This window comes from Zootoca vivipara, chromosome 1, assembly GCF_963506605.1.
Source record: "Zootoca vivipara chromosome 1, rZooViv1.1, whole genome shotgun sequence".
Taxonomy (NCBI): domain Eukaryota; kingdom Metazoa; phylum Chordata; class Lepidosauria; order Squamata; family Lacertidae; genus Zootoca; species Zootoca vivipara.
In genome coordinates, this window is record NC_083276.1 from 107,357,352 (window position 1) to 107,370,705 (window position 13,354).

The 13,354-nt window shown below is 41.9% G+C and overlaps 1 protein-coding gene across 1 annotated transcript in view; it reads right to left on the reverse strand.

Moving 5' to 3' along the window:
• Positions 1–13,354, reverse strand: part of KCNH7 (potassium voltage-gated channel subfamily H member 7) — a 252,913-nt gene that overhangs the window by 23,037 nt on the left and 216,522 nt on the right. The window contains exons 10-11 of the mRNA XM_035132633.2: positions 2,772–3,024; positions 1,062–1,267 (exon numbers count right to left, since the gene is read on the reverse strand). Coding sequence (XP_034988524.2) covers positions 1,062–1,267; positions 2,772–3,024 — 459 coding nt within the window. The remainder of the gene's footprint in view (positions 1–1,061; positions 1,268–2,771; positions 3,025–13,354) is intronic.

Sequence of the window (13,354 nt, forward strand, 5' to 3'; positions counted from 1 at the left end):
GTGTAGTGGTTAGGGTGTCAGACTAGGGCCTAAGAGATCAGGGTTAAATTTCCTCTCAGCCATGAAGGTCACTGGGTGACCTTGGACCAATCACTGTCTTTCAACCTGAATTATTTGATAGGGTAGCTTTGAGGATGAAAGGAGGAAGGGGAAAACTATATCTACTCCCCTTGAGCTCCTCAGAGGAAAGGTTGGATATAAGCGTAATAATAAATGAAGAAAAAAATAGCTGATGAAAAAAAATGTGGCTAGCACAACAGCAATCCAGAGCTATAAAGACCAAAAGACATTTTGCCATTGATTTTAGTGGGATTAAACTCTACTCTAAAGTGGACACAGGTGGTGCTGTGGGTTAAACCACAGAGCCTACGACTTGCTGATCAGAAGGTCGGCGGTTCGAATCCCTGCGACGGGGTGAGCTCCCGTTGCTCGGTCCCAGTTCCTGCCAACCTAGCAGTTCGAAAGCACGTCAAAGTGCAAGTAGATTAATAGGTACCACTACAGCGGGAAGGTAAATGGCGTTTCCGTGCACTGCTCTGGTTCGCTAGAAGCGGCTTTGTCATGCTGGCCACATGACCCGGAAGCTGTACGCCAGCTCCCTCTGCCAATAACGTGAGATGACCGTGCAACCCCAGAGTCGGTCACGACTGGACCTAATGGTCAGGGGTCTCTTTACCTTTAAAGGGGATACATTATTTCAATAATCTGAAACAAGGCTGACCTATCTTTTTATTAATTAGTAGTATAATTGCTATTTCTCCTCCTGCTGGGATACTATTGTTTCAACACCATTTGTTTTTGTTTAATTTCATGTTTGTTTGTTTGTGTGTGTGTGTGTGTGTGTGTTTGAAAAAGCACCACATTTTCCATGCGCGTCACTCAGTGCTAAAATCAATAAATTCAGCCCCAAATGGGAAATCTCCTGCAACCATTTTGGGTGAGTGAGAGTACTTGTTGATAAACGATGCCATTCCAGGTCACTTGTCAGCTTTGTTTCTGCCAAATTCTATAAGCCTTAAGATATTCATTAGTGAAAGGAAGTTTAGACATACTTCACGTACTTTGGGGTTTTCATTTCTCAAATTGAAAGTGAGCTCAAGATTGGTGAGGAAGAGATCGGAAAATTCAGGGTACATATCCAAAACTTCTAATAGGTCTTCTCGTTGAATCTTGTGCAAGTCACAGTAGGTTAAAGCCCTCACATCTGCATTGGACTTTCCTGGTTTTGCATAAAGATGGACCATCTCTCCAAAAATATCATTTTTGCCTGCAACAATAATTGGGGAGTGGGGGAACAGACACATTTACACACGGCCTTCTGCCATATTACAAAAATAAGGAACAGGACATGTTCTCCAAAAATCTGTGACCTCACACCTACAATCTGATGTCATATGGGCTCAAACAAATTGTATCATGTGATTATGCTTCTTGCATATATCCGCTTCAGAAGGTCCTCATTTTGTGGTGACAAGCTACAAATATGGTGAGGGAAATATGTCCTGCATTTGCTCAGAGGCATATTGCCTTTTATATCATTTCACACGTTCCAAGACTTATTTGCTTAGTTACTTGTTTGTTTAAAGCATTTTTTTATCCTACACTTCAGATGAAAAGACCCCCAAAGCAGCTTACCATACTTTTCCGTGTATTAGACGAGGGTTTTTCACTCCAAAATAAAGTAAAAAATGGAGGGGGGGGTCGTCTTATACATGGGTAGTGCAGAGGGGGGACAGGCGATTGGTTGCATCCGCGAGCAGGATCTAGCGATTGGGTGGGTGAATCGCTGGTGCAAGGGCTGCTTTGGATTGGCTGCTGCTTTGTCAAATGGGTGGGTTATTAGTGGATGCGGCAAGGGCTTTCTGTGGATTGGCTGATGCTTCGGCAATTTGGCTTGCATCGCTTGCGATTGTTAGTGTTTGCCAGGTGGGTGAGTGATATTTGGTCAGCCATCCCCCCCCCCAAAAAATGCTCAACAACTGTGGGCATTCCGCACCAAAAAAGCTCAACAACTCTGGTCAATTCTTTCTCCCCTAAAAAAACTCGACAACTCTGGGCAATCCTCCGCAAAAAAAGCTCAACTATGCTGTGCCATCTCCTCCCATTTTCTTAAATTTGAGCCCCCCCCAAAATAGGGGGCGTCTTATACATGGGGGCATCTTATAGACGGAAAAGTACAGTATATAAGATCAATAACAACGACAACAGCAAGACAGTCCCTGCCCACATGCTTCGAATCTAAAAGACACAGCACAAAAGGAGATGGGGATAGGGAGGGAAGAAAGCAAGCAATCTCAGCCATCTGTTCTTAAAGTTGCAAACTTCTTATCATTACCAGCTTGCACAGAAACAGTTCTGGGAGAGGAGGAGTCAAATGGAGTCGATCTCTGAGCCAAGCTAATAGAGGGGACCCTATAGCAGGTATAGGCAACCTTGGCTCTCCAGATGTTTTGGAACTACAACTCCCATGATCCCTGACCACTGGCCCTGTTATTTAGGGATCATGGAAGTTGTAGTTCCAAAACATCTGGAGAGCCAAGGTTGCCTATGCATGCCCTGTAGTCTTGTCTCATCTCTCCCTTTGCTGCAGCCAGATGCAATAGTAAATCAGGTGGCTTAAAGTAAGCCTCCTTTTAGGGATCTTAAACCTATTCTTATGAACTGGACATTTCTCTTTCATTAATTCTGATACATCTGCAAGACCAGTTCTTGTCTAAGAAGGGATTTGTGATGCAGCTTTCTCGGGTTTCACCAAATTTCCAAATGCTTACCGAGGATTGCCACCACCATATCATTCTTGAGGATTTCGATGGAGCCACGCGACAGGAAGTAAAGCGCAGTCAGAATATCGCCAGAGTGGACAAGGGTGTCCCCGGGAGGTGCGTGCGTCGTCTTAAACTTCATAGCCAAAGCCCGGAGACAGCCTTTACTGGCTCCCTGGAAAGCTTTGCAGTTTTGAAGTAAACTTTGGTTGAGGTGGAGACAGATATCTGCTTGTAAACATTCTGGAAACCCCTTTAGGACCTGACGAAGACAAGGCAAGAGTTCAGAACCAAACCGCAAATTGGCCTTGAGTTTCTGACATCTTTTTGCTCAGTTAGCAAGCACTTGGGTTTTGTGTGTGTGTGTGTGTGTGTGTGTGTGTGTGTGTGTGTGTGTGTGGGAGGGATGTCACTCAGCTCTTCTGGCTAGGCTGCCTAGATAACTAACTGGTATAGAGCAAGTGATAGAATGAGGTCAAAATGTAATCGGAAAATGAGTTGGGAAAATTGGCATGGGTGAGCAGATTCTTGCACGGATATAGTCTAGTATGCGGCAGCTGCATATTGTACTATTTCTTTCAACTGGGTAGCTGAATCTACATGACTGTGGCTAGGTATTGTGCATGCTGATGTGTGTAACTGATGCTTTCAGTTTGAATTACAAATCCGATCTGTATTTATTAGTTAATGGCGAAATGACCCATCTTGGTCAGAGATGGTCCCTAGCCTGACTGCTCCTACCACATGTGGGGTCAGATTTGTGGAACACTGAAAATCCCATTCATGGAGCACTGGAAATCCTTCTTGCCCTTTTCTCACAGAGGTGGCAGCAGTACCGAGTAAGAACTGATGGGTACTTGGACAGGTCCAGAGAATAATGTGCACCCCACTTCTCTGCTTTACAATTCTCTGCCTGTAGGTCAGCCAATGCAGAGTTTGACCCCATTTTGCATATGGGTACATTGGAATTGCTTTTAGATGTTTTTATCATTAGTGTGTTTGCCACCCATGGCGCCTTTGGAGGAATGAGGTGGGATATAAATTTAATAAATAATACTTATAGCAACTATAATTATTCACAATAACTTAAGTAATGGTTGCAAAATTATATATATATTCTCATAAACTGGTATTAAAAGTGGTTAGGGTCAAACATATGCAACACATTTAAAGTTATTCCATTTTAAGTCAGTCGGTAGAGCATGAAACTCTTAATCCCAGGGTTGTGGGTTCGAGCCCCATGTTGAGCAAAAGATTCACGCACTGAAAGGGGTTGGATTAATGACCCTCGTGGTCTCTTCCAACTCTACAATTCTATGATTCTATGTCCAGTGATTCTGGGTTTGTTAAGGGTTCTGAGAGTTGTTAAGCAGTTCATCACAAAGCTAGAATTCCCAGCACCCTTAACAAACAAGAGTTCCCAGAATTATTTGAGGGAACCCATGATTGTCAATGTGATTTAAACATATGGTATGGCTGTCCTTTTTGCGATGCAATTTGTTCCCTATCTGCTAATCGGTGTCAATAATCTCATTCCCTTTATTAGATAAATGCTGTTCACAGTTCAGTCAGTGAGGCAGGATTTTGCAGCTGGATCTGAGAGAAACAGGCTTCAATTCCACCTCAATCAATAGGTGGACCACGTGTCTTACTTTAGAGGTAAAAACCTCTAAGGGTAAAATCCTCCTGAAGAACTGTCTGGTCCAAGTCTGGTTGAAAGATAAAGTACCAGAACAAGGGACAGCAATGTAAATTGGAGTATTATGTCTAAATCTGCATTAATTAGGGACCCAGGTGGCGCTGTGGGTTAAACCACTGAGCCTAGGGTTTGCTGATCAGAAGGTCAGCAGTTCGAATCCCTGTGACGGGGTGAGCTCCCGTTGCTTGGTCCCAGATCCTGCCAACCTAGCAGTTCGAAAGCACATCAAAATGCAAATAGATAAATAGGAACCGCTACAGCGGGAAGGTAAACAGCGTTTCCATGTGCTGCTCTGGTTTGCCAGAAGGAGCTTAGTCATGCTGGCCACATGACCTGGAAGCTGTACGCCGGCTCCCTCAGCCAATAACGCGAGATGAGTGCCACAACCCCAGAGTCGGTCACGACTGGACCTAATGGTCAGGGGTCCCTTTACCTTTACTGCATTAAAACATATAATTTTGCATAGACTAATTTTATGCAAATTTCATCACATTTTGTCCTCTCTTTGGGTGATGCATTCCCTCTTTTACAGCAATTAGTAAGTGACCACCCTAGTAAGTGACTGTCAACATTGTAGCTCTTTCTCATATACATGACACATTGCATTCCCTGTATATTATGCTGAATGAGAGAAGCTAAAAAAATCCATTGAATATCTGGACAGAAATGGCTTTTTAGGGCCAACAGAGCAATCCTACACGTGTTTACTCAGGAGTAAGCCCTATTGTGTTTAATGGAGCATACTCCCAGGTAAGTATGCACAGAATTGTGGCCTAAAACATATACAATAGATTAGATTTTATTAACTATCAGGTGGGTCTATTTATCCACTACTTAAGAAATGTGTCATATCCACAAATACAATATTAATCTTATACATGATGTTAATGATTTAGTACCAAAAAATGATCATAGTAAATCTTCAGGGCTTAGTTATGTCAATAGGTTTTTGTTTCACTTCAGCACAATAAAGGCCTGTGCATCCATTTAAGATTTTGTTACAAAAATATCAGCACCATGTCTCCAACTTTAACAACAGCAAAAAGCAGCAGCAACAAATGAATGACTTATATCTGACATGAGAATATCACTTCACCAAAGCCAAGCTATGATTCAAGAAATGACCGTAAATAATTATTTTGACATGTTTTCTATGATTTGGAAGTAAACAATAGAACTTGCACTGTGAAAGAACAGAGAACATTGTTAAAGCAGATGTTCATACAAAAAGTTGAACAATTCAAGGACTTGGGACCAGATGTGCCATTTGAGTAAGGAGAGGTAAGAATCTCAACTAGGTTTATTTAATTTTTCAAAGAAGATTATTTATAGAGGTTGTTCATAACTATAGCAATACTAGAGGTCAGTCACCTTTTAAATTGCTTATGTATGCATGGCTGGGTCATGGGTCCATTTGATTGTTTATATGACTCAGACATTGGACTTAAGTTAGTAATGTTGATTCATTTCAATGGGTTTAAGCTCAGTTGAATACCGGCTCCTGACCATTAAATAAAATGTACTCTGGGGAACAGTTGAGAAGTATTTTACCACCGTACTCCTTAAATGGCACCCCTGTTCAGGACACAGAAATCTACACATCTTAGAAGAAGCCAGAAATAGGCAAAAGATAAATAGGCAAAGATAAATTAATAGGCCACACAAAGTCAACTACACCCAGGGATTTCTTGTGAAAGTGCTTGCCAGTACAGAATACCAAAACCTATATAATTTTCTGCCCATGGCAGCCATTTTGTGCTGGCACCAACGGACACATTTATCAATATATGAGCACCAGTACCTCGTTTTTTAAAAAAACAAACACAGCGCTTACTATATCTAACAAAACTACATCCATGGTAAAATGGTTGCATTATCTGAGCAATTGCTCTGAACACTTATTGACAGTCCCATACTGGGACATGCAAATTAATGCTTTGGGTTGCAGTAGTATAGTACCCCAAACAAACAAATATTGTGCTGTACTATGCTATTGCAGAGATACACACCAGTGTGAATGGTTTGGGATCGAGTTACCTTAAAAAATGAAGCTTCACTCAAATTCACATGGCCAGGCCAATTCTATGCCTGCTTACTCAAAAGTGCCACCTATTTCCACAGGACTCATTTCCTTGTAAGTGTGCCCAGGGACTGGATTCTAAGAGAAGTCTCATCATTCATGGCATGAAAGCCTTCTTCAGCTGTTTTTTGGCATTAACACACGAGGAGAGACAGCTCCATTCTCTGTCACTGTTCCCATCAACACCCTCCACAAGGCAAAATTTTGAAACAGGAAGTCCTGATTTCCCAGGATCTAAAATTCATAGGAAGCCTCCACAAGCAGAGGAGGCTTCCTGCTTCAGAAGCTCCGAACTCTAATTTGTGGAGGTGGTTCTCAAATGTGGTGGTTCTAGAGCAGGCATCCCCAAACTTCGGCCCTCCAGATGTTTTGGACTACAATTCCCATCTTCCCCGACCATTGGTCCTGTTAGCTAGGGATCATGGGAGTTGTAGGCCAAAACATCTGGATGGCTGCAGTTTGGGGATGCCTGTTCTAGAGCAGTGTTTTTCAACCACTGTTCCGCGGCACACTAGTGTGCCGCGAGATGTTGCCTGGTGTGCCGTGGGAGAATTACTTTATATATAGTCAATATAGGCACAGAGTTAATTTTTTAAACATTTTCTAATGGTGGTGTGCCTCCTGATTTTTTCATGAAACAAGTGTGCCTTTGCCCAAAAAAGGTTGAAAAACACTGTTCTAGAGTGCTCACCTGCACTCTCCCACCAAGAGTGGTGTGATCACGCTGAGGAAAAAATTCTGAAGAGAGTGTTACAGAGTCAGCCAATTGCATAACAATGCAAGTATTATAGAGTGATACCTTGTCGCAAGGAAAGATTTACTGATACCGTAATTTGAAGTTCATCCCAGCTCTCTCTTATCTGAAAATTAAAAATTATTTAGCACTCTATCATATGAATACCGCTTTCAGCCATGATTCACCCCTTCATTCCACATACTGATTATATGATTATAATAAACAGTTAGTGAGCCACTAAAACCTGCTAAAGGGGAACCAGTGTTCATTCAGTTCTCTTTGAGGGTGTGCTCACAGATCAGGGACCTTTTATTGTACGGAATAAGTTTTGGCAAAGTTTTCAGACAGAATACCTAGGAACAAGCTTATTTTATCTAGGACAACAGCAGCCTGCCCCCATCTATCTTTCCCTGCCAAAACTAGTTAATGTAAGATATGCTTAGTCAATAAGAATAGTCGAGCATTTTAATAATTAGGAATAGTTGACTACTTTATATTGCCTGAGGGTAAAACAATTTTAACAGCGCCTCAGGCTTCACTGGGATCACGTCCAATAAGTGTGCTTCAGGAATACAAGTTTTTCAGACCCATTCTAAAATATCTTCAATTTCTACATAATGTAAGCATATTAGAAAAATTTACTTTGTATACCCATAATGAGCACAGAAACACCTGACCTTCTTAGGGCCCTCTCATTCTGAAGGCTTGCTGGACAATTTAAAGGATACAATCATATTAAGATAGTTTCGTGGCCCTCAAACCCTTCTCAAGTCAACCATCTCCCAAGCTTGCCTGCTTCCCATATCCAGCACAGAAGGGGGAAGAGAAAAGAACTACTTGTGTGACAGCTAAGATAGGGCTCCTGGAAGAAGGGGAGAGTGGGATTAAAGAGAGTTTTCGGAATGGATCTGGGGTGGGGGCGGGGAGGAAAAGATTTATTTGTGTTTGTATGAGATATATGTGAAAGAAGATAGGGAAAGAGAGTCCTGTGGGATAACAGAGCGGGCTTGTGGATTACATTGGGTTCCTTGAATGGCGGGAGAGATAAGAAGAAGCAGCAGCATGAGAATGGGGGTGAAGGCAAAAACCAGGGTACAAAGGGCATGCAGAATAGGAAGTGGTGGTTGCTTCAGAATGTGAGGGGAAGGTGAAAAGAGGAGTTGCAATGTGCAAGAGAAGGAGGACCCAGGAGGTTGCCACAGGGATGGAATGTGTGCAAGGGGCAAGGCAGAAAGGAGGGAGGAGGAAGAGATATGAAAATGGGGATGAACCTGCAAATAGGGATGCCAGGGGTGCAGAATAGGAGGAGGAATGGCTTCAGAAATGAGGTTGGAAAAGTGAAAAGGGAGGTTAGTAGTCGCATGGGGTGGGGAGTGGAATTCTAGGAAGTTAGTACAGGGGAGTTGGAGGAGCAACCAAAATGAGCAGGGAGGTAGAATCCCCCTACTTAGTTTTGTGGTTTTAATTTTTTGATTCTGATAATATAATTTGTGCTTGTTTTAATTGGGTGTGGGTTTTTTTTGTTTTTTGTTTTGGAAACCCACCTGCAACCATTTGCTGAAGGGTGGGCTACATGTACATTTAAATAAATACTCTTAAGCCCGCATTCCCACTCGCACAGCCTGCTAATTGTGCACAGGGGTAGTGGAGGATACCCCGATCAGCCAAGCCCCCAGATGAGGCAACATCTGTAGAGGGGAGCCTGCTGCATGCCCATAGGCTTCCTCTGTGTACAAATCACACCTCTAGTTGCACTGAGTTCCTGAGTACAATGACTGCACATTTAAACAATGTCATGTCTCAAACTCTGTATTGAGATGAAACTTGTCTACAGACACTGCATGCCAACTGCAATAAATGTCATGGCTGGATGGTTAAGTTCTAGGATTGTATGAATTCAGAATTTCAGAATTTGTTAAGAATATTAACTGCATTTACACAACAACAGGGACTATAGATGTAGCAAGAGTCTGATTGTAATAACTGACTCATTTCAGAGGGTAGCGTGAACGACGCTTTTGCCTCTGCTGCTGGTTCACCTCCAACTGGCCTTGAGATGATGCTGGAAGAGTTAACTGAAATGGGCAAGGAAGGAACTCGGGAAAAGAATATAAGGAAGGGCAGGAGATTATGGCCAACTTCTACAAACAGCACACAGAAGACTTGAAAACTCCTGTCCTTTTCAGCATCCCAGATGCCAATTGACTGGCCCATAGTTTTACATGCCAGTGGCTACTCAACTTTTATAGCCCTGATCATATGAAGCAATATTTTCTCAATGACATTTCTGCTGGTGCATGCAGTGTTGACAATGACTAAATTATATTCTTTTTATGTCAGCATTTGGATGCCAGTTATAGTAAGTCACAAATCCTCTCTATCAACTGTTGCACATTGGTATGTTATCAATGGCACAGCTGAATTGTATGACAAAAGAAATGGAGAAGTAGAGAGAAAGAAATGAACAAATTAATTAGACTCTGATCATATCTCAATAAAAGAATGACACATTTTCTTTTTATGTATTAGTCATTCAAAATAGGGCTCGGAAGGACGTTTCCTTCTTTTCAATATAAGGATCATGAGGATTTGCTTTCATGAAAGGAGCTACAAATATGTGAGCATTTTGTTTCTTATGTGAAAAATAACCTGTACGCTTTCCTATGTATTAAAACAGTTTTTAAAGCCCCTTTTAAAAGGCCTTTCACTGTATTAAGTAGGAATATAATTAAATTATGCATGCATTTGTTTTTCACAGCAGCAACTGTTACTGCTTTGGACTTGACTTCATTCAGTTTGCAGAACTAAAACTTGCCAAATACACCTTACAGTATTCAAGCTGCCTGCCTTTAGATGTTCGTACACGTCTTCCAAATCCCACTGGTGTTGGCAAGAGTTCTGCATGCAAGCTGGATGAGAATGGGGTCCCTCCTAGTTAACCATCATGCAAGGTCAAGCAGTACAAAACCTTGTGTGAATCTGTGACGTCTGCACATAGTTCTGATCTTGGGACAGCAGTGGGGAAGGGGGAACCATTGGTCCTTGCTAGTAGCATGCATGTGGTGTGAACGAAAAGGCACTAACTCAAAAGAAAGCACAGAATGATAGGCATGACACCCTTCCTTTGAATGCAACATTTTTACAAACTAGCTAACCATATGCACAGAACCTTTTTTGGGCAGAGAAGAGTGCTTAGAGCTGTGGTGTCAATAAGTGGATAATAATGTGGCACCTTCAGAAAGGTTTTTGGTTTAAATCGTTTCGGTGCTGGGTTTGTTTCTTGCCCCATGCCTGTTTTTGCCAATAGTATTATTATTTTGTATCCATCACATTGTCATGCAGAAAAAGGTTACAAATTGAAACAGAAAGCATTAAAAAGAAGTTTGAAACTCAACAGTTAACATGGATAATCTTTTTTTTTTTACACTGGAATTAAATTGGATATAAATACCTCCTGCTCTTACCAGTGGGTGGTGTTATTCCATGTATTTAGGTATGAAGCAGACAAGAAAGAGATAAATCTTTCATAAGTACAGCATACAAAAGACAGTTGGCATATCAACCTTGCATTCTTGCATTAAGGTATGTATAAACACATATACATATACCATATGTATTCTGTTTAGATCACTCATTTAGTTACTGTTCTAAAAGTAGATGTATTTAATTTCACGAGAGCATTAAAAATAAAATATTACAAAATAAGCCACTAAACTGTGTTTATTGTTTGCAATAAACTACATTCAATACTGCTTTCCAACATATAAAGTCTTACATCATGCATAGCTTAGCTGAACAACCGCCCAGTTGGTATTAGGCTTATTATTTAAAATAATGCACATTTCCAGGTAGGTTTCACATCTATTAGGCTGTAAACTGATACCAATTTACCTGGCACTTAAATCTGAGTGAAAACACCTATGTGGTGCTGTGAATGAATGCTGATGATACATTTTATTAGGAGCATTTCTGTCACTAAATGCCCTACGAAGCAACTGGATACAGTTGTACCAATTATATCTCAATGACTTCATCTAACAGTATTCCATGGGCTCCGATTGATATTCATTCAGGCTGAGATGCTTCCGGTGGGGTCATGCAAGCTACAGCTAAAGACTCAGGAGTCTAGAGCAGGAATGAGGAACATTTAGCCCTCTGGATGTTGCTGAATGATTACTTCCATCAGTCCCACCAAGCATGGTCAATTGGCCAGTGATGGTGAGAGTTGTAGTTCAGCAACATCCATAACACTTGTATAGAGCAACTATTGTTGGGATGCAACCTCTAGAAGTTGAGAGTGGAATACGAAGTTCCACTAAGGAGGGCACTCTTTCAGTGCAAGCATTTCTGCTTGCCGGATGAAATGATCTCCCCCTTCTCCCTTCTCTGGGCACTCTCTTGACCCCACAGAGCCAATTTAAGGGGGCGAGGGTGTGCAGGGGCAGAAGAAGGGGGAAAGTCCTGTTGTGCTAGTGGGACTTATTGTGTAGGCAACTATTTACTTGAATCCAGCCCTGAATGCTCCCCTTAATTGTATTGGTCCCCATGGAAATTGGATTAAGGCAGGCATCCCCAAACTGCGGCCCTCCAGATGTTTTGGCCTACAACTCCCATGATCCCTAGCTAACAGGACCAGTGGTCAGGGATGATGGGAATTGTAGTCCAAAACATCTGGAGGGCCGAAGTTTGGGGATGCCTGGATTAGGGTGTTTCTGGACAGGATTTTCTGAGTCTCAGCATTCAATGCCAGACACGTGAAAGCCACACAAGGAGTGCACTTATTCCTGTGCTTATCAGCACTAGTCTCGACAAACTTACTGGGGTTTAGCAGGATCCGTGCTGGCAGCACTATTCAAAAGAGGGACTGCGGGGCAAACCTTTATTCTAATTGGTACCACTTCCCTTTGATAACTTGCTTTCCACTTCTGGCTTAATGACATTAGGGAAGGTCTCTTTGAGACTCTGACTTAAACGGAACGAATTGGTGCTGTAGCGTTAAACCAGAAGTGGAAATAAATGTATCAAAAGGAAGACGTGCCAAGGGATTTTCACATCTTCCTGAAGCACATCTCTCATCGACTTCAGCTGGTTTAGGTTTTCAAACATCTCGCTTCAAAGAGGCTGCATTTCCCTGGATGAAACTGTGGGCAGACATGTAGGCTGTGCACAAATGATGATAGTTTCGTAGCGCTGTCGTTGCCAACATGTCCCACCTCAGTGTCTGTTCAAACCATACCCTGGAAAAAGCTGAAGCGAGAGCCTAGAAGCCTAACCAGCATGCCTGAAATATGTTCATTTGAACAGATGGGGGAGAAATTCGTTTAGTTCACATATTAACAAAAGCCTATCCAATTTGTACCCTTTTCTTTCTCCAGTTTGTCCTCTCAAAATAGCACATGTGTGTGCGCACGCACATGCCCTTTTTCTCCTTGTCGGGAAAAATATTGCCTTTCCCTCCATGGGTTGCAAAGCAACTGGTGTACGTATGTGTGTGATTTTGATCAAATGAACAGCAACAAGGAAAATGATTTCATTGCATAGCGCTTAGGTTTTCAGTTGCTGTCTTTGAATCTGCTTTCCAGTAAAACAACAACAGGGATATAAACATGCAATTGCAAACCAAGAGTCCTTTGAACTCTAAGCATCCCATCAGTTAGAGCAACTTGACACAGAAACTGTTCTCTTCCACATCCACTGAAATACTTTTGGCTCTTATGTAGTTGTATAACACTATGCCACCTCTCTTTCAGCAATGAAGTCGCAGTTTGTATTTTATGTGCAACTGCTTAATTTCAGAGCGCTCTCTCTCTCTCTCTCTCTCTCTCTCTCTCTCTCTCTCTCTCTCTCTCTCTCTCTCTGTGTGTGTGTGTGTGTGTAATTGCTCATATAATCCAAAGAACGAAGGATCTAAAGCAAGTTTTCTGTAAAACTACTTTAGAAATGCTACAGACTAGCTTTCGCAGCCAAATCCAGATGCTGTCAAACCATTACACTTGCCCAAAAAGGGTGGAAATGGTTGCTTTATGAATCTATACCACATTGCATTGAATAATTAATGGCTTTTAAGATGATACTGC